This window comes from Alternaria alternata, assembly GCF_001642055.1.
Source record: "Alternaria alternata strain SRC1lrK2f unplaced genomic scaffold CC77scaffold_19, whole genome shotgun sequence".
Lineage (NCBI taxonomy): Eukaryota > Fungi > Ascomycota > Dothideomycetes > Pleosporales > Pleosporaceae > Alternaria > Alternaria alternata.
In genome coordinates, this window is record NW_017306208.1 from 417199 (window position 1) to 435115 (window position 17917).

Sequence of the window (17917 nt, forward strand, 5' to 3'; positions counted from 1 at the left end):
AACAGCAGGAAGAAAGTTAGTGTACGGACGAAAGTGATAATGTCTTTTGTCGATCTGATAGCAGTTCGAGCGAGATTCTGGATCAGTCAATTCCAGCATCCTTCCAGCAAGAGCATTAAGGTGCCTTAGCCAGATTGGGCAAGCTCGGTTTTATGCGGAGAAGTCGTGTTCGATCTATACCTAGGCATGCGCTACGGGACAGATCCCGATGCTTAGTTAGCTTAACAGCGTGGATGCCAAGGCAGGCTCTGCTTGTTTTTCTCTTTGAATGGGTTTTCCACTCGGAGATAAGATATGTTCTGCTGCGGACGAACCACGGTCTGCCTAGGTAAGCTAGCTGGAAGCGGACTAGTTAATGTTTGCGGACGAACCAAGATCAAAGCGAACATAACATGGACTCTTTGCAACGGCATTCGCTTTTATACGCGAAGTCTCTAGAATAGAGGATACTTTACAATATCTTACATTGTTAGGTTGTCCTTTGCTATTCACACACCTTGAAGTTACTCCATTCCTTGTCCCGAGCATCCATTCCCAGTCAAAAGATACCGCAATGCATCTTATCCTTACTGGTGCTACTGGCCTAGTCGGTGCCGCAGTGCTCGACAACATGCTTGCGCAACAATCCATAAGTCGTATTTCTATACTCAGTCGACGGCCAGTTGCGATGGCAGAAGGACACGACAAGGCCAAAGTGATCATACACAACGATTTTGGAGTTTACAGCGAAGCGCTGCTGGATGAGTTGCGCGACGCAAAAGGATGTGTATGGGCACTTGGTGTGAGCCAGAACGACGTTGACAAAGAGTAAGTGGGATACGAGCGTCGCAACTCGACGCTCACCGTGGCCTTACTGTGTTCGACATGCTAATTGTAAAGTGCAGGAAATATATCGAGATAACGCATGATTATACACTTGAGGCTGCCAAAGCCTTCTCGACTTTGCACCCAGACTCACCTTTCACCTTTGTGTACGTCTCTGGCGAAGGCGCGACTCAATCACCAGGGATGTTCACTCCGTTGTTCGGACGTGTGAAAGGGCAGATAGAATCAGCACTGCTCCAACTAAACAAGGATCGCCCTCAGTTCAAAGCTTACAATATACGCCCTGCAGCTGTTGATTGGAGAGAACATACTGAAATCCATGGTTTCATTCCCAAGCAACCATACACCAAGAACGTATTGTTTTCTGCTATCAATGCTGTATCCAAGAGTTGGATGACGCCTACAAAACCTATGGGCAAGATTATGACCGAACTTGCGATGTCGTCTGGCGCTCCTATGCATGACAGCAACATGGGAATGGAGGGACGACTCATATCCAATATAGCTTTCAGGAGAATGGCTGGTCTTTAGTTGAGGTTGTTTCACGACCAAAAACCTGTTGGTAACTTAATTATGCAACATTATATAAGGCAGAGCTTAGATAGCGACCTCGGCACGGCGCTTGTTGGAGTGTAAGAGTCATCGATCGATTCTACAGATTACTTCTCTATGTAGGTAGTACACTAGTGTACATGGTAGGCACCAATAACAACATGAGATGGCTCTTTTTCCAGCTCTCTTACTTGCGGTCTTGAGAACCGTTAAGCCTGTTCCGGAACTACCACCTTCCCGTTCATTACTGCCTCAATGTCTTTGATGACATTCTCGATTGGTGTCATGTAGTCAACTGATTTGTGCTCATGACCGAACAGGATGCTGACCCACCAATTATCACCTCTATGGGCTGGTGGATTTTCCGGGTCCAATAAGACCACGCTACCCGAGTCGCCACTCAAGCATGGGTCACGGCGCCTGTATCCAGTTCGTGGTACAAAAGACCAGCAGTAACCAGGTTTCTCTCCGCTGACTTTGTATCGACCGTCGAGTTCGCCCATCTTGCCGCTTGGTCTTCCCTTGCCGCAGTAGATGGGATTCAAGAGTGATTGTGTGCAGTTTAATTCGGCAAACTCCCAGCCGCTTGTTCGTCTATGGAATGCGACTTCGCAGTCGAGTTCCCGTGGGTTGGGGATGCGGTAGTAGTTCGCACTCTCCATATCATTTAGGCGCGTTTTGCCCTTGATCCCACCCGTTAGTTTGGTGTGCTTGGGATCTTCTAAGTTGTTGGACCACTCCAGCTTGGGGTCGATCTTGATAGCCGCCCAGTCCATGAGCCACGGTACAATTGAATTCTTCGCAGTATCCGTTACGGCGTTGCCCCCAATTCTGGGAGCTTCTAGCAGACGTGCTCCTGACGCGGCCGCCAAAGTTCCTATCTTGATGTCGTGTTCATCCACGATGTTCTGCTCTGCTTGCCGGCTTGTCACCAAGGTCTTGTACCTGGAGATCTATTCGGGGAGCCAAGCTTTCCTCAACACAGCTGTCTCTCCTTTTGAACCATTTTCCAGATCTTGTAGATCCTGTATCGCTTGTTCAAGTGCCTCTCTGGCCGGTTTTAGGACGGAGGCGATATGAGCCTTTACTTTGTTGTGGTCTTCTCGTGATGGGCTTGCGAGGGTGGGCATTTGTTCATTCCCTGGCAGGTTATGCGGCGTCAAAGGTTTGTGCCCATCGCTCTCTGTGCGTGGATGTCAGCGGGAGCCCTCGTGTGAACTAGACGAACTTCACTTACCGGCGCTCAGATCGGTGCGTTCGTCCACGGCGGCGTGGTAAGCCGTTATTCCATATGTCGTCTCGCCCTTCTCTCCATCATGTTAAAACGTGAAGAAGCCACCCAGTGTGCCTCCGCCCTCTTTTTTCGCCATAGCACTCTGGGGAAGAATGTGTTCTTTGATGTTACTGTCGGTGAAGGCTTGGTCTCGAAAAACACTCGTCTAGCTTTGCGGAAGATGACTGCCTTGGCTTCATCAACGAGACCAATCTAAGCAGCGTTCTCGAGGTTCGGGGCTTCGAGGGGATTCTGAACAAATGTGCGAGCTTGATTTTTGGGCGGCGGACGACCTCTGGAGCGCTATGCGTTGTCTTCCATGGTCTAGTGCAAGGATTTATGGACGTGGGTAAGAATTCTCAGGTTGCGACTGAGCGTAGTCACTCAGGCGGGTAGTCGTGTGAACGCTTGAGCCAGGTGGGTCGGATGTTTAGGCGCTAAGAAAGCGCTACCATGACTGAGGAAGGTAGAGAGAACAACTAGAACACCGTGAGAGCAGGCGTGTGTGATGTACTGAGCAGGCAAAATAAAAGGTCAAAAACATACAACAGCGGGGATTCGCTAGTGGTCACCCACCTAACTACTAATCCGCCGGTACACTGCTTGTATATGGCTGAGCGGACGGGAAGCCTAATTGTCTCCTGTCCAGTTGCCACAAATGCCCTTAAATTGTCTGTTTACGGTAAGTAGGTATCCGGAACCAGGAAACAGAAATCCGGAGTTACTAAATTTGTAGCTGCGTTATCCCTAGACGCCTCTAACAGTTAGGCTGATGTGCAGCAGACAATACGCGCTAACAAGCACGCTATGCATATATAGCTTTTGTTAGCGCGTAATGCCTGCTGCGTACTGGTGCACCCCCTTAGGCGCCTAACGATAAGGTAGCTGATGAATGCAAACTGCTACGTTAGCAAAGTGCTAATTCTCTATTGTGTATTAGAAGGTCTTATTCTCTCCTGTCTGATTACTACATAGATTCTGCCTTTGTTTGGGCGGTGTCCTTCTTGCCTGACGGACAGCTAGTTGCATCAGCATCTGGCGATAGAACAGTACGTCCTTTTCGGCGGCAATGGCCTACATCTGGTCCAGAGCTACAAGTAGTGGGACTGCACAGTAGATTTGGTGAAAACAGATCATACTACTAAGGAATCCTATATAGAATGGCGCTCAAGCTCCTAGTAGCCTTAAGATACTACTGCTGAGATACTAATTCCTTACTACAGCTTACGCTCCTGCAACAGCGACGCATGATTATTATGTTGACTATTGAGTGGTTAAGATAACAAAACGCGAGCTAACGCTTTTAGCTTTTAACTACTTAAAGGCAAGACAGAAACATAGCTAATTGTCTATCGCAGTATTGTCTACTTATAAATTGATGCTGTGAATAGAGTATGTGAAAGCACTTGTAGGCAGGTTTAGGTGTGTATAGCTACTAGGAAACTCAGCAAGAAGGAAACATATCGTTCTTCTCTAGTTCCTATAAGCCGTCTAACAAGCATCGACATGTGGGGCAGTTATTTTTCGAAGACAATGGATTACTTGACTAATACCTATCTCTCGAACATGCGGAGTCCTATTAATGTCTATTCAAGCTATTGCGTCCGTTTGCGGCAGCTGCAACATTTATAAGTCTATCTTTACTGTATTTGTATCGTTCCTCCTCATCCTGTACAACATTAGCTTCGTTATATATGAGGGAAGAGAGAACTTGCCTAATACTGATTAAAGCCCACGCCCTCACAAACCTTAGAGTATGACAGTATTATAGGTGGAGCGCCTTTAGTCATGCTCTTCTTTAGCGCCTCCAAAGTCTCACGGATGCTCTTTAACTTCGCGGCAACGAGTGTCCACAGATAAGCTACAGCACAGAATCCAAGGTTGGCAAGATCCTTAGCAGACAAGTTCTGCGTTAAGCCGCCCTCGATAACTAACGATAATAATCAGTTGTTACTCTTTTCTGAATGCTGAGAGTGACTCACTGTTTGCAAAGACTGGCATGTCTAGTTCCTTAACGCACTTGCTTATGGCCTGACAATCAGGCAGGGCTTTAACGAAGACGGCATCGACACCAATACGCTTGAACTCCCGGGCACGTGTTATAGCCTCGTCCTAGCTAAGGATGAGTGCGTTAGTGCGCGCAAGTACGAATATATCCTTGCCCTTATTTCGAGCATCACAGGCAGCCTGCACACGCGCAAAAGCCTCGCCTCGTAAGACAACAGCCTTTCCCTTAGTGTGGCCACACCCTACCGAGTCGGTCAGTTGTCTAGGAGCAAATTGGAAACAACATACTCTTCGGCTAAGTCTAGTCCTTAATCATAATGCCAGCTGCGCCAGCTTCGGCAAAGCACTGCACTGTGCGCTTAACGTTTATAGGGCTACCGTATCCTGTATCTGCATCGGCCATGACTGGCACTATTACCTGTCGCACCGCCTCCTGGATCTTGTCGCACATTTCTACTATAGCAATGTAGCCTGTGTCGGGTAGTCCGTAAGAGCTTGCACAAGGGTAACCGGCGAGGAAAATTATAGGAAAGCCGGCTTTCTTAACAAGACGAGAAGATAGGCCATCGTAGCTGCAGGTGTGTGCAAGGATCTTGGATGGGTCGCAGTAGGCTTCGAGCATTATTGTGCGCAGGCGAGATGCCTAGAGAGATAGGATGCGACCGCGGACATTGGGAAGCGTGATGCTCTTATCACTAATTTGCCTAGGCTTGCCAGACTTAGTAGTCGCTTTCTAATCGAACCTAAACTTTTGCGAGGGTCAGTACTTCTGCTATAGCTTTGTTTATGACTTGTAAAGGTACGTACAGGGTAGGGAACGGTTCTAACGATGGACTTCGACATATTGCGGGATTGGTAGAATATAACCTTGCGTGATTAATTTCGAGTACTGTGTGTGTCTTTAGAGAAAAGGTCCCTTCACAATTTATGTATTTCTTTTTTAGTAACCACGGCAGCTTTTCCGCGATCTTCGTTACGTTGACCAGAATGATAAGGATACTTTATGCGGAGAAACCTCGACAGGCTAGACTCGCCTCGCCGGATGGAAAGCGACAGATAGTCTAACTTTCCGACCCTAACCTGGGGTAAATCCGGGGAACCTCGTTTATTAGACTCCTAGTCGATGTACTCCGCAATGCGACAGCGGAGGTTAAAAGTCGTTCGATGTTCATCTCATCTACATCTATTATCCGGCTTTATTACCTAATCTAGCCAAATTAACTTCACCTTTGCACGATCGCCCTCGAAGAAGCTTAACAATGGCAGACATTAAACAAGGCAAGCTAGACATTCAAACAATTGAGTACATAGAAACGGCCGAAACCAAGGTAGAGGCGCACATAGTGCCAGTAGCTAAGGACGTCTAGGCTCGCATCTGTCGCAAGGTATTATCCCCCGACAACCTCTGTAATCCCCACTAATTAGATTTGACAGTTCGACAAAAAAATGCTGTTAATCGTGTGCCTCCTGTATGTCCTTTCGTATCTTGATTGAGGCAATATCGGAAATGCGAAGACTGCCGGGATCCTAAAGGACCTCTATCTCTCTGACAACGACTGGGTGTGGGTCCTCTAGGTCTTCTACATCTCCTACGTGCTGTTCGAGTGGACCTAACTGTTTTGGAAGATACTGCCGGCGCACGTCTATGTTGCTGCGTTATGCTTTCTGTAAGTTCGTTTGTGCTTCTTGATGTCGCCCTCTGTGCTGACGCTGGAAAAGTTAGGGTGCTGCAGCTATGTTGACTGGCGCCTCTTACAACAAAGCTGGTCTTATGACCGCTCGCGCGTTCTTAGGGTTCTTCGAAGCAGCTTTCGGAGCTAGTGCACCGTACTTTCTATCGCTCTTCTACCAACGCCAGGAGTTAGGCAAGCGTGTGGCTCTCCTGACAGGCATGTCGCTATTAGCGAACTGTTTCGCTTCATCGCTGGCGTACGGCATCCTCCATATCAAGGCATCGATAGCTCCATAGCGACTGCTCTTCCTGATTGGTATGTGGTATTATTCAGGCCCCACGTAAGCACGGTTGCTGATTTGGGCCTTAGAGGGAGCGCCAACCGTATTATGCGCAGTTCTTGTCTATTGCTGTCTTCCCGATTCTCCAGATACCGCGCACTTCTTGACCGACGAAGAGAAGCTGCAGGCTCGTCAGCGACTTGCCACTGTTGATCGGACAGAGAAGTTGAAAGTGAGCTGGACGCAGGTCTTTGCTGGCTTAACAGACTACCAGAACTGGGTTTATGCCACGATACACTTCTGCTGCAACTACTTATTTGCTGCTTTGTCGAACTTCTTGCCGACGATCGTCCGCGATATAGGCTACAGTTCGGTCAACGCACAAGGCTTGACAGCGCCTGCCTACTTTCTTGCCTTCTTGTGCTGTATGTTCGCTGCCTGGGGCTCTGACAGGTTTGGCAAGCGAGGTTGGTTTGTCGCTGGTTTTGCAACCATAGGTACCGTGGGCTACCTGATGTTGGCAGCGATTCAAGACAAGACTAAGACAGGACCTCATTACGCGGCTATCTACCTCGCGACATGCGGCATCTTCCCTGCGTTAGCCATCAACATTACCTAGCTGCTCAACAATTAGGGTGGCGATTCGAAGAGAGGCGCGGGTCTCGGTATCCTGGCGACGTTTAGACAGTGCTCGTCTTTTGTCAGCAGCACTCTGTTCCCATCTCGTGACGGGTGAGATATCTTTTTTCTTTTTTGCTCACGTTCGCAGACGCACTAACTTAACCTCGCAGGCCATTCTACGTTACAGGTTGCGCTGTTAGATGTGCTTTTAGTGGGTTAGCGGTGGTCTTAGCTCTTAGTCTGCACTAGAAGCTAGAAATCGAGAACCGCAAGCGCGATCGCTTGTACGGCGAGGTAGACACGGACGCGCACGTGAATGTGACTAATAGCGGAGACAAGAACGTCAAGTTCCGTTATCTTACTTAGGCTTCCTGGTCATGAGCGCGATATCGGCCGATCTCGCTGCTACCAGCATGTGTTTGTTCTAACATCGTGTTCACTGCTAGAATAGGCATCTCGTATGCAAGAAGTTTGGCCTTCATTGTCTATTTGAAGAGCTCTAGTTAAGCTTATTAATTGCTGCTCGACTTCCAAAGGTAAGATTAGGCTTGATTGTCGAAAATAGCTACATTCCTAAATTCCATATGAAGTCTAAGGTGTTATCACCTAAGCACTGTAGACCTTAAAAGTTGTCCATGCTAAATAACATGAGACTTAAGTCGAGTGGTAAGCTGAGCCAATTTGCATCTAACGTATTGATTTCTGGCACTTGCTGGAAATCTACGAGTTCGAAATGATTTGCCTCTAGCGAGGCAGCGAGGCCCGGGAACCGAGAAAGATTAAAATTCGGAGGTGTGATGTTGTGCGGCCGAGTCGAGGGCACAAAATGCTCCTGTAGCCTTGTCATGTGCATCTCGAGGAGCATCGAATAACGGCCGCCCAGATGGAGGTCGTCTGGATTGCTGTTCTTCAGCGCCACTATGACTTGCGTCAGGACCTCTAGTGCACCTTGCAACCTAGCCGGGCTGACCCCTAATCTAAGGCCTTTTAGGAGAAATATAGAAGCAGTTGTGATGTGCAGGAAGGTCCTTATCGTGCAAAACCGTAGGAAACCCAGGTTATACAGCTTAATAGCTATCTTAAGTGTATTTAGCGTGCTATTGATAACTTCCTGCACGTGCGCAAAATCGGTAGGCGTAAGCTAAAATGACGCAGAACCTAAGACAGCGCTGCTCGATTTAGCTAGGGTGCGAAACAAAATGGCTTAAAGTCCTAGAGAATACGTGTGCATCTGTGTACTCTCATACTTGAGGACGAGAAGACTGCTGAGGTACGTATCACTTGCTGTGTGGCCTGTTGTCAGCAATGCGAGATGAGAAATAATATCGGTTAGCACTCACAGAGGGTGTCATTATGGTCTTTTGACCAGGCGGTGAGTAAGGTCTGGATATGCTCTGTTATGCTGATATAGCGACCGCTGCGGATGATCTGAGATGTTGTGGTAGAGTTAGGGAAGAGCAAATCTGATATAGACCTCACGATTTTAGTTAATCGTGTCCACGCAGTGAGAAACGGAGTCTATGCGCGTCTTTGTATGTCGCTGCCTGCTTGAGAAGTATCCGAGTACACTGCCGAGTGGCTGTTGCTAGGTGTCATCATTGATCGGCGGCTAAGTCGTGAAGAGAGCTGCTCCTGGTAAACATACAAGAGTTTGGCTAGCTAAGTCTTTTGTTGCGCGACTCGACGCTCGCATTGCGCTAACCTTGTATTTGTGCTATTATGCTCGTCTTGTTCGTTAAATATGCTGAGTTTATTGCTAAGAGATAATGCGCAACTGAGCACTATCCAACACATCCGGTCTGATCTGTTGGCCGGTTCGATCACGTCCTCTCGCTATCGTGTCCTGGAAGGGCTGTTAACTGTGCTCCCGTCCTGATCACGTCGATCTTTCACAGTAAACAAGATATCTGAATCCCAGCTGTCACTAGGTGGAGGCGCGTACAGAGCTCGAGGATGCCAGTCCGTCAACAACAGCAGGGCCTCAATGGTACCCAGCGTCCGCGTCTTAGCCTTGGAGTATTTCTCTAATCCCAATACGAGGCGCATAAGTAGGTGCTGGAAGTGATCCCATAATCTCTGGTAGATCAAATAGCCTCTTGAATGCCCTCCGATAGTAGGCAAAGTGTGGTAGCGAGAAGATATGACCAGTATCATACAAGTAAGGACTGGTTCATGCGTCACTAACAGGTAGTGGTTTGACCGCTCTGCGTAGACTTAATGTCTGTGAGCTATGCTTCACAGAATGAGCGGCGGGCCGAAGCAGAGGAACTTACACTTATCTAAAATCGGACACAACGGTGCAACGTTCTTGAAGAACCTACATATTGTATTAGCATTTAGCTCCGCCAGATCGAGGCTGGGTGATCTCACATGTCCAAGTACCATACGATCTCCGGAGCTGATAGCCACCCCATACGCACAAAGCGATAAGCGTTCCAGGTGTCAGTAAGTTCATTTAAAAGGTCCGGCAACATGTTGGAACTCATATTAGCAACGGATGAAAGTGGTGTAGAAGCTGCGTTAGTAGCGTGCTGTTCAATAGGCACCGGCACTCGTGCACTATTGACTTCTCTTTCTTCGCGTTGGGCCGCCTCGAAGAGCAGATTTAAAGCGTTGTTGCCGTTTGAGACAACGGTGGTCATCATAGTATTGTTCAAGTCAGCACTGATGGAACCTTAAGAAATATTACCTGCATCGTCGCGCTGTACAGCAGTCGCTGGTAAAGCATGCACATCTGGCACGGCGCCACTGTGCGTGCCTAGGTCTATACTATCTTTATCGCCATCCTGGCTCTGGCTGACGCTCTGCCTCTGCCGTCTTGGGCTGTGTCTTGTCACGGTATATGTGCAAGGGCGCATCTCTCTGCGACACTTAGCGCATAGTAGCCCAGCGGCATACTCCTCCGCCGTGATCCTGCATTTTGCCTTCTTGTTCCGGCAGGAGATGCATGCTTGTCACAAGTTAGCCCCGAACGTGTGTAAACCCTTCGTATAGTTCCCACCTTTGTATGCTCGATAATACTGTAGTTCGGCTTGATTACCTGGCCTGTTTCTTCCAATCGGTCCAGGGTTGCTTCGGTCGTGGTCTATAGCGAATATTTGTAACACTCAGCATCGCAACGACTCCAAGGAAAGCAACGGAAACTTAAGTGTTCTTGAATAGGCCCGGCTGTCCCGTTTCAATGTCTGCTTTTGCGGGGTAGAATGTGGAGGTAGCTGCGGAAAGCACTGGATACTTTGCCAGGCCGTCCACGCGGGGAAGGAGCGCGCAGACAACGACTTCTAGCCTAACACTGCGTTGCTGGTGTGACGCTACTCAGCATTATTGGATACATAACGCTTGATCCGACGGACGACATCTTATGTGCGATCATTATCGGAGCACGTTCGTGACTGCGGGCGCTTTAAGGAGAACGCCGACAGATTGTCACGTGATGGCAATGGCGGCAGGTGGTAAACAGGAAGGCGCACCACAGCATCCTTAAAACGGTACCACGACAGACGGCGGGTCGGGCAGGAGAACTAATTTTCAGTGTCCTATGGTCGTATGTGCTAGAAATGCTAGATTGTTTGCTCATGAAGAGCGTTGCCAATGAGCAGCGCCGCATGGGTATCGCTCTACCTAGGCAAATGAGATGTGTAGACCTTGACATCTTAAATCATCTCATACTCAAGTCACGGTTGCCAACCATGCCGTATAATATGACTGCATGACACACCAAGACTCGCATGCCTGAAGAAAGTCGTTCCGTCCACTCAAGTCCGGTAGATTGTACCTGATTTTCTAGGATGAGCCTCGTGAGCCTCGGTAACACCATCATTGCAACATCACACCCTTGCATGTCGCGACCCCAACTATTTCGTCATGCCCTAGCCCATCTCCTTTCTAGAAATCTCGAAGCCTCAAAACGGCATGAAAGCCGCTTAGTTGGGGTACGGCTGCACGCTTCCGCTAATTCTCCGATCTACAGATCTCTAGTCAGACACAACACCGGGTAAATTTGAATACTAGATCAACAGGGCCGAATTCTCGGCGAATTAGAAGGTGTTTTGTGGTGAGCCTAAGATGAGAAGAGGAAAGCTGTGATGGCGTAGTGTATAGCACTTGCACTCCAAAGGGCAAGAGCGTACGTCTTGACATTGACATAAGGTAATGGCCAGCTTTACGGTGAGGGTCAATTAGATGAGTGTAGATCTGCGTTGAATCGCCGTCGAAGTAGCCCATATGATATCTTGTTCCCGCCATTTGACTCCCATTCATAGCATCTTGACGATACCTGAGATACGATTAGCAGTGCAGTCTTCACCAACGCGGATAATTCACCAATTCCAAACCCACAATACAACATGTATCTCCTTAGTCTCTGTCTAACTGCTCTCTTGACGATCGGGGTTTCTGCATCTCCTGCCTTGGATAAACGCGCAATATCCTGCCTCAAGGTCGGCGCAACAGCAACAGCATCATGGACCAACGCAGCTGGCCAGTCCTGTCGCTGGACCGGCGTTGTAGGCAGCAACTTTGGCGCGAACAGCGCGAATGGTGGAGAGTAGGCAGTCCACTCTCTCATATTCTTCCATGCGATACCTAACATACTCCACAGGTACAGCTGTAATGGCCGGTGCGGAGCAGGCTGCTCAGGAACCGCATTAGGCAATGTGTATACACAAGATTGCTTCTCGCACGATGTGTGTTCGTGGTTCAACAATGCTAGTGGTGGTGCGAGGTAAGTTGTCCTGGAGGAAGCGACATTGAAAGGGTCTCCTTGCTGATACGGTATCTAGCGATCCGAACTGTGGTGCGGCGTACAACGCTGCGGTTGACGATACAATCGGCGGCGCGGTAGCAGGCTGTGGACAAACAAATCCTTCGAATGCTGCTGTAAAGCCAAGTACAAACCCGACGTGCTCGTAGGGTGGCAAGGGTAATGCCGTCTCTGCCGTCAATAGTTGTACGATCGTCACATGGTTATTTACGTTACAGCAACCGAGATTAGTGATAATCTCAACGATAAAACGAATATGGACAAGAGATTTGAGCACACTCAGCTCGTTCTATCGATCGCTCGCAGCTTGATCTTCTTATTTCTTCTTGTCTTCTTTCCCTTCATTCGACTCGCTTGTGAGCTAGGATTGGTTTTTATCCCCCCATGGTCTGCTACTGAAGCTGCAGGTCGATTGCCTCTGACTCCAGTGAGGTGCTCGAGATTATTGAGCAAAGTAATATTCTCCGGAGAAGGGTTGTCCTCTGTGTAAGCCCTGAATGATTTCAAAACATGTGTCGGACCTAGGATAAAGTCTTCCCAAGCTTGCACTGATCTTTGCCACAACGACTGCGGTGCGTCAACTGCGCTCAAGAGTACCTTCAGTAGCCGAGCAGCCTCCAATATCGAGTAATGGTCAGCTTTCATATCCGTACACCATACCAACGCTTGTTGCCACAAGCTGGTACCGAATGCTATAGATTCTGGACCCCAGACGTTTCGCAGGAGGTATGATAGCAACTCTGTTGTAATGCCGAGAGACACACCACTGTTCAGGGTGCGAAACAGTCTCTTCCTCCATATAAACAACGCATTTAGGACGATCACGAACCGTTCCTCATCCCCAACACCGAAAGGCAGCAAACGAAGATGAGCCAGTATGCCTCGCCTAGCCGCAAAGGTATGAATACTCTTGTGTTCCTCGACAGCCAAGGCCGATTCGACCGGTTCTACGTCATGCGGTTCGGCAGACCAGTGTAAGTTGCGGACCCGAGATCTACCATCGTAGAGGCGACGTGACCTTTGTTGAAACCTTGACATGATGCGATCCATCTCGTAAACATACTTTTGGGTGATGTGAGGCTCAGTGGTCGTAGCTCGCCGACAAAAGCTCGCTGTGGTTTCTAGATACCATTTCAGCCCATCGTCGTCATATTGATTGGCTAACTTCATCGTAGACAAGCATGCAGATGTAAGGCTGGACGTGGAATCCAAAGCCATATCGTTCGTTAGCTCACAGACCTCCTGCCAGACTTCAGTCGTTGCAATAAACTCGGCGACCGTTCTATGCAGATATGTGACCACACCGCGATTTATCTTGTCAACAGTGATGTATTGAGTGGATGCCCACCCGGCTAGGGTCTCCTTGTCCTCGTTGTAGCGAACTTCGAGGAGGCCACAGCAACGGCTGCGAATGCGTTTTTCCAAAGTTTCCATGATCCAACTGAATGTCTTACCGGTCATCAGAGCAATTGGTGCTTGAAAGACTTCTGTGGGCGAGCGTATGGCGTACGATAAGACCACGCCAGGAAGGGGTTGAGTATTTATACAACAGCGCCACCGGTCAAGTAGCTGGAAGATCACTGCCGCCTGCTTCTGGTACTCGAGCTTCATTTTCCCAAACATGTTCTTATACAGATCTCTGAGGTCAGAAGGAAGCAACGTCAATTTGGCATGTAGCTCCTCAAGATTGTCTCCATTTTCGAGGCCGTCGACTAGGAGACGAACAACAAGCTTGATCCAGAGGAACACACCCTCTGCTTTATCGAGTAAATCGATGATCAACTTCGGAGCTCTTTCTGGAAATTGCTCCATCAGGCGGCCCATGGAGTAGTTAGATGAAAGCTCCCCGTGCACAAACCTCTCCATATCCGGTCGTGTGAGCTCTTGCAGGCGCAGGGTGAGGCACTCCGCCAGCACATCCAAGCAGGCGTTTACAGGACGGCTCGAGACAATCAGTTTCACGTGTGGTGATGCCAGCGATCGTAGGAAGAGCGCCATGTCGCGGTGATTGCCGTCAAACTCGTCGATACCATCTATGAAGATTGCTAGTTTCAGAAAACGGGACTTCTCGATTAGTCTTTCAAAAGCTTCCTTCATCTCGACGTAGTGGGGCTCGATATCCGCATCTGATGCCTTCCAATTTCGATACAGTCTTGGGAAGACAGCTGGCACTAACTCCGGATGTTCGTCGAGTACCATGTGGAGTAGAGCTCTCAGCATTCCGACATGAGTCTTCTGAAGGGTAGTCCCAAGATCCCAGAAGAAGAAGTGCAACTTCATCAGCTCGCTCGTTCCTGCCCATTCCTTCAACGCTGTTCCCGTACTTGAGTGGCCGTAGAGGAACTTCATGAGGGTAGACTTGCCACTGCCAGCCTTCCCACTGATGAAGTATGGCTCACCCGTGTCTTGTTGTAAGTACTTTGGAAAGTCCGACCAACGATTATGCGTGATTGGCGAGTCGTAAATCCACTCATACGTCCTTTGGTACGCTGTCGCAACACTCTTGTAGCGCCATAAGATCTGCCGGAAGTCCAACCATCTAAGGATTTTACTCTCTAGCCTTCGTGACTTTTCCTCTGGAGTACGCTCGCTACGTAGACTACTGATCTCATCTAGACACAACCGAATCTCGTCCTGGATGACATCAAGCTTGTCACTTGCTTGATCCTGTATGGCGTCCGCGAGAGTTTCTACTGCTGTTCGAATAACTGTTTCATCCAAATTCCGAGCTTTATGGTCCTGCTGTATCGCTTTCAAGTGCCCGAGGATCTCATCGTTTCTGCTCTCGGAACTTGTGCGGAACGCTAGTACGGTGCCCAACGTAAGGGAGTCGCGAAGCCTGTCGAGTATAGCAACGAAATCATCGATCTTGTGTGAACGCCAATGGAATTTGATGGTCGTCTTCGCGCTCTGCATGAGTTTTGAAGAGGAGTGGCTCGTCATGCTCTCAAGATAAGTGATGAACTGTGTTCCAGCCTCTTCGCATTCTGCTGCAAGATCTTGAAGATTCTGCGTGACGCGATGAGTGGATGCGATACGACCTCACGGATATCGGCTTACCTGATCCTCTTCGTTCAGTGTAGCGCTGCATGATTTCAGACGGGTGTTTAGGACAGCAGCTTGGTCAGTAAGTGTTCTTGAAAGGCGCTGGAGGTACGGAAGTGATGAGGGGCGGCCGCTTTTCCGTATCGCGTTGGCCTCGGCGATCAGGGCACCAGCACCTTGGAGAAATTGGACCACGTTGCCTGCCAATCCAACAGCAATGAGCGCTTCCATCGTTGCGATTCTGTCCTAGTGAGGTTTGAATGAAGAGGATATGAGTATTGCGGATTTCAGATGGTGGTTGATCAGGCTGAGGCTCTGTTCCGCCGAAGACGCCTAGCGAGCTGGCCAAATCAGCCTGCAGGCGGTGGTGGCGGTAGATCCTGCTACTGTGCCTCACGGTCTTACAGGATTGAACCAACGGCCTCAGCGCCCACGATTCGGCAATCATTACAGAGTATATGGATGCGCCGAAGCCGCTGAAAACAGCTACAAGAGGCCTCGAAGGGTGCGGTAAGCAAGGTAGCTTTGTGGCTATTGCTGAGATTATGCTAGTGTTCGTATTATTGTCTAACTGCTACGAGGAGCGCGTTGACAGCTACGGGGCTGTCAACTATAACGCACACGACGAGGCGCCCGAGGATCACTTCGATACTAACCTCGGCGCAGCGTGGGTAACGGCTTACAACTACTACGACAAGCCCGGTGATACCGCCATCTACTACACCGTTACACTACTCCACCCGTACTACGCGACTTACTACGAGCAAGCGTAAACTAATAAATCTAACTAGCTCGAGGCCAACAACCGCAAGTTTCGCGCCTTATGGGCTAGATTAGCGTCGGTTAGATATGGACAGATACCCCCGAGATCGTGCCGTCTAGAGGAGGCACAGAGCGACTGTAGGCACGCGACGGCTTCATATGATACTCTCCCCGGACATGAGCCGATGGATTCATGAGGGTGCTCCGACGAGATGGAAGTAACGGCTGATAGAAATGACTGTTCTAGTATCATGTTTAAGGACATAGTTTCTCGAAATGCACCTAATCGCCGCGATGTCCAGGCTGTGTGCACGTAGCGGGCTTCGGCATGTTTTGGTCTCCATCGGACCCCGACGTCCACTTGCCAAATTCGTCTGCGAAACTCCCCGAACCTGTGCATAAGGCTCTACAATGCGAAGCCATGGTTCCACATAAGTCGATAACTATCCTATCATTTGTTAATCCCAGAGCTACAATCCACTTTCCATACGCGCAAGACTTGACTTATACACCTGTCCCTTATTCTGGACACTATGGCGAGCAGCTTCAACATCGAGCCTCTGGCCCACCCCGAAGGGAAGACATGCAAAGTACGAGTCATTAAATCTGTACAACACAACTGATCTACAATATCCCTGCTTACCATACTTTCCTTAGTTTGGAGCTGTTATCACAGGTCTTGATCTAAACAACTTTACTGAAGAGATAGTGGCCGAGTTGGAGAAAGCGATCTGGGAGCATAAACTCGTAATTATCAAACGCCAACATGATCTCAAACCGAAACGTGCCTGGGAATTGCTTCAAGCGCTCGATCCAGAAATGATCATTGAGGATGACGACAAATTGATGGATTTGTTCCACCCTCACCAGTGGTTCAGGGTAAGTCAACAGCAGACTGGAACATGAACATCATAACGGATTGTAGCAGAGCGCTAATATCCATCAAGGACTCCTTCCAGGCTATCAAGGTTCCTGATGCGGGTCTGTTTTACTTCATTGGAAAAGGCCCCCAAAACGACCCGCGCTACGGCAAACCAGGCCTAGACATGGGTGACGCTAGTGTAAGCCATTACTACAGCGTACCGCTCTCAGACGAGGACTTTGAAGCTGGACGTACCCGTTTCCACGTGTGGTACATGAACGGAATGTATTGGCGACACGACCTTACGAAGTTCACTATCCTCCGACCCATCAAGTTTCCTACAGAAGGCTTGGATAAGCAAACTGTAGAATGGGCAGATGGCTCAGGCACGACTATGGAAGTGAAGCCGGGACGTCAGGCGTTCTTGGACGTTGAACAACTGTACGACATGCTAAGTGACGAGGAAAAGAGAATGGCCGACCACAGTTGGGCTGAGTACAGCATCTTGCCATTTGAGAATCTCAAGGACTGCCATTATGCTCCGAACGGCCTAGGCGTGGTAACTGAGGGTAGGGAGCAGCCAGAAGAAGAGCTGCTTAAGTTGGGAGGGGCAAGGAAAGAATGGCAAAAAAAAGTATGTTTATACTCGAAGCTATATCGTTCAAACACTAATGACGTGTAGTACCCGATGGTCTGGGTTAACCCCGTTACCGGCAAGAAGTCATTCATGTGTATACAGCACTTGATTCGTCGATTATTTATCCGCAATGGCCCAGATGAGACTGCGAAGGTCATCGATGATCTAGGCGAAGTAAGGAAGTTTTTGGATGATATCTACACTAGAATTATTCGGCCTGAGCATATTTGGGTGGGCCCAGAGGACGAGCAGGACTTGGTTATCTTCGGAAGTCAAGGCTTACTCCATTCGAACATTGACTATCCTGCTAGCTGGGGTGTTAGGACCATACACCAGGCCTTCATGCCTACAAAAAAGCCGCCTGTAGGGCCAGTGCCCATTCCAGACATTCCAAAGTAACGGAGAAGCTGGCCCGCCTGAAGGTGACCTACCTCACCAACAATTGTGAGATTAGGCTTGGAGTCGCGATGCAATAGATATCTGTCACTTTAAGTACATGAAGTTGAAAATGCAATTAGCAATCAGCCCTGTTGCTTTTCTTGCAACCTTAACATGCATTTTCGGTAGGTGTGAAATAGTTTCAGATCTCGCGACGTCTATCGCACGTCTGATGTCCTC

At 48.9% G+C, this 17917-nt stretch overlaps 10 protein-coding genes across 10 annotated transcripts; 5 read left to right on the plus strand and 5 right to left on the minus strand.

Moving 5' to 3' along the window:
* The first annotated feature begins 407 nt into the window (after window positions 1-407).
* CC77DRAFT_282589 (hypothetical protein) lies at window positions 408-1471 on the plus strand. Its single transcript, XM_018531010.1, has 2 exons — window positions 408-807; window positions 885-1471. The coding sequence occupies exons 1-2, from the start codon at window positions 554-556 to the stop codon at window positions 1354-1356; spliced, it is 726 nt and encodes a 241-aa protein (XP_018382630.1). The 5' UTR covers window positions 408-553; the 3' UTR covers window positions 1357-1471.
* Window positions 1472-2340, minus strand: CC77DRAFT_282597 (hypothetical protein). The gene has a single exon (XM_018531011.1). The coding sequence runs from the start codon at window positions 2151-2153 to the stop codon at window positions 1587-1589; it is 567 nt and encodes a 188-aa protein (XP_018382631.1). The 5' UTR covers window positions 2154-2340; the 3' UTR covers window positions 1472-1586.
* A 1851-nt stretch (window positions 2341-4191) lies between these two features.
* CC77DRAFT_1023368 (Phosphoenolpyruvate/pyruvate domain-containing protein) lies at window positions 4192-4762 on the minus strand (the record flags this gene model as incomplete). Its single annotated transcript, XM_018525649.1, has 3 exons — window positions 4192-4319; window positions 4366-4580; window positions 4633-4762. Coding segments are annotated over 2 exons (345 nt in total), but the record flags the coding sequence as incomplete, so codon positions are not given.
* Window positions 4763-4848: 86 nt separating this feature from the next.
* On the minus strand, window positions 4849-5508 carry CC77DRAFT_1023369 (Phosphoenolpyruvate/pyruvate domain-containing protein). Its single transcript, XM_018525650.1, has one exon. It carries the CDS (start codon window positions 5277-5279, stop codon window positions 4959-4961), a length of 321 nt encoding a protein of 106 aa, XP_018382633.1. The 5' UTR covers window positions 5280-5508; the 3' UTR covers window positions 4849-4958.
* Window positions 5509-6380: 872 nt separating this feature from the next.
* On the plus strand, window positions 6381-7563 carry CC77DRAFT_1023370 (MFS general substrate transporter). Its single transcript, XM_018525651.1, has 4 exons — window positions 6381-6567; window positions 6706-7207; window positions 7262-7342; window positions 7402-7563. The coding sequence occupies exons 1-4, from the start codon at window positions 6393-6395 to the stop codon at window positions 7478-7480; spliced, it is 837 nt and encodes a 278-aa protein (XP_018382634.1). The 5' UTR covers window positions 6381-6392; the 3' UTR covers window positions 7481-7563.
* A 1501-nt stretch (window positions 7564-9064) lies between these two features.
* On the minus strand, window positions 9065-9873 carry CC77DRAFT_1011674 (hypothetical protein; the record flags this gene model as incomplete). Its single annotated transcript, XM_018523724.1, has 3 exons — window positions 9065-9444; window positions 9505-9548; window positions 9614-9873. 3 exons carry the CDS (start codon window positions 9871-9873, stop codon window positions 9065-9067), a joined length of 684 nt encoding a protein of 227 aa, XP_018382635.1.
* A 1704-nt stretch (window positions 9874-11577) lies between these two features.
* CC77DRAFT_1064474 (hypothetical protein) lies at window positions 11578-12142 on the plus strand (the record flags this gene model as incomplete). The annotated part of the gene is made up of 3 exons (XM_018528730.1): window positions 11578-11777; window positions 11832-11954; window positions 12013-12142. 3 exons carry the CDS (start codon window positions 11578-11580, stop codon window positions 12140-12142), a joined length of 453 nt encoding a protein of 150 aa, XP_018382636.1.
* Window positions 12048-15382, minus strand: CC77DRAFT_282676 (hypothetical protein). The gene is made up of 2 exons (XM_018531014.1): window positions 15054-15382; window positions 12048-15002 (listed from the first exon to the last, which is right to left on the minus strand). The coding sequence occupies exons 1-2, from the start codon at window positions 15267-15269 to the stop codon at window positions 12273-12275; spliced, it is 2946 nt and encodes a 981-aa protein (XP_018382637.1). The 5' UTR covers window positions 15270-15382; the 3' UTR covers window positions 12048-12272.
* CC77DRAFT_282675 (hypothetical protein) lies at window positions 15383-15818 on the plus strand. The gene has a single exon (XM_018531013.1). The coding sequence runs from the start codon at window positions 15497-15499 to the stop codon at window positions 15809-15811; it is 315 nt and encodes a 104-aa protein (XP_018382638.1). The 5' UTR covers window positions 15383-15496; the 3' UTR covers window positions 15812-15818.
* A 167-nt stretch (window positions 15819-15985) lies between these two features.
* Window positions 15986-17740, plus strand: CC77DRAFT_282647 (alpha-ketoglutarate dependent xanthine dioxygenase). Its single transcript, XM_018531012.1, has 4 exons — window positions 15986-16390; window positions 16458-16679; window positions 16748-17296; window positions 17345-17740. The coding sequence occupies exons 1-4, from the start codon at window positions 16334-16336 to the stop codon at window positions 17696-17698; spliced, it is 1182 nt and encodes a 393-aa protein (XP_018382639.1). The 5' UTR covers window positions 15986-16333; the 3' UTR covers window positions 17699-17740.
* The last annotated feature ends 177 nt before the right edge of the window (window positions 17741-17917 follow it).

Coding starts and splice junctions, on each gene's coding strand:
- CC77DRAFT_282589 (XM_018531010.1), top strand. CDS start 554: ATGCATCTTATCCTTACTGGTGCTACTGGCCTAGTCGGTGCCGCAGTG. Junction 808..884: donor CAGAACGACGTTGACAAAGA/GTAAGTGGGATA, acceptor TGTAAAGTGCAG/GAAATATATCGAGATAACGC.
- CC77DRAFT_282597 (XM_018531011.1), bottom strand. CDS start 2,153: ATGGACTGGGCGGCTATCAAGATCGACCCCAAGCTGGAGTGGTCCAAC.
- CC77DRAFT_1023369 (XM_018525650.1), bottom strand. CDS start 5,279: ATGCTCGAAGCCTACTGCGACCCATCCAAGATCCTTGCACACACCTGC.
- CC77DRAFT_1023370 (XM_018525651.1), top strand. CDS start 6,393: ATGTTGACTGGCGCCTCTTACAACAAAGCTGGTCTTATGACCGCTCGC. Junction 6,568..6,705: donor CATGTCGCTATTAGCGAACT/GTTTCGCTTCAT, acceptor CCTTAGAGGGAG/CGCCAACCGTATTATGCGCA. Junction 7,343..7,401: donor CTGTTCCCATCTCGTGACGG/GTGAGATATCTT, acceptor TTAACCTCGCAG/GCCATTCTACGTTACAGGTT.
- CC77DRAFT_282676 (XM_018531014.1), bottom strand. CDS start 15,269: ATGGAAGCGCTCATTGCTGTTGGATTGGCAGGCAACGTGGTCCAATTT. Junction 15,003..15,053: donor CACTGAACGAAGAGGATCAG/GTAAGCCGATAT, acceptor CGCGTCACGCAG/AATCTTCAAGATCTTGCAGC.
- CC77DRAFT_282675 (XM_018531013.1), top strand. CDS start 15,497: ATGGATGCGCCGAAGCCGCTGAAAACAGCTACAAGAGGCCTCGAAGGG.
- CC77DRAFT_282647 (XM_018531012.1), top strand. CDS start 16,334: ATGGCGAGCAGCTTCAACATCGAGCCTCTGGCCCACCCCGAAGGGAAG. Junction 16,391..16,457: donor CCGAAGGGAAGACATGCAAA/GTACGAGTCATT, acceptor TACTTTCCTTAG/TTTGGAGCTGTTATCACAGG. Junction 16,680..16,747: donor ACCCTCACCAGTGGTTCAGG/GTAAGTCAACAG, acceptor ATATCCATCAAG/GACTCCTTCCAGGCTATCAA.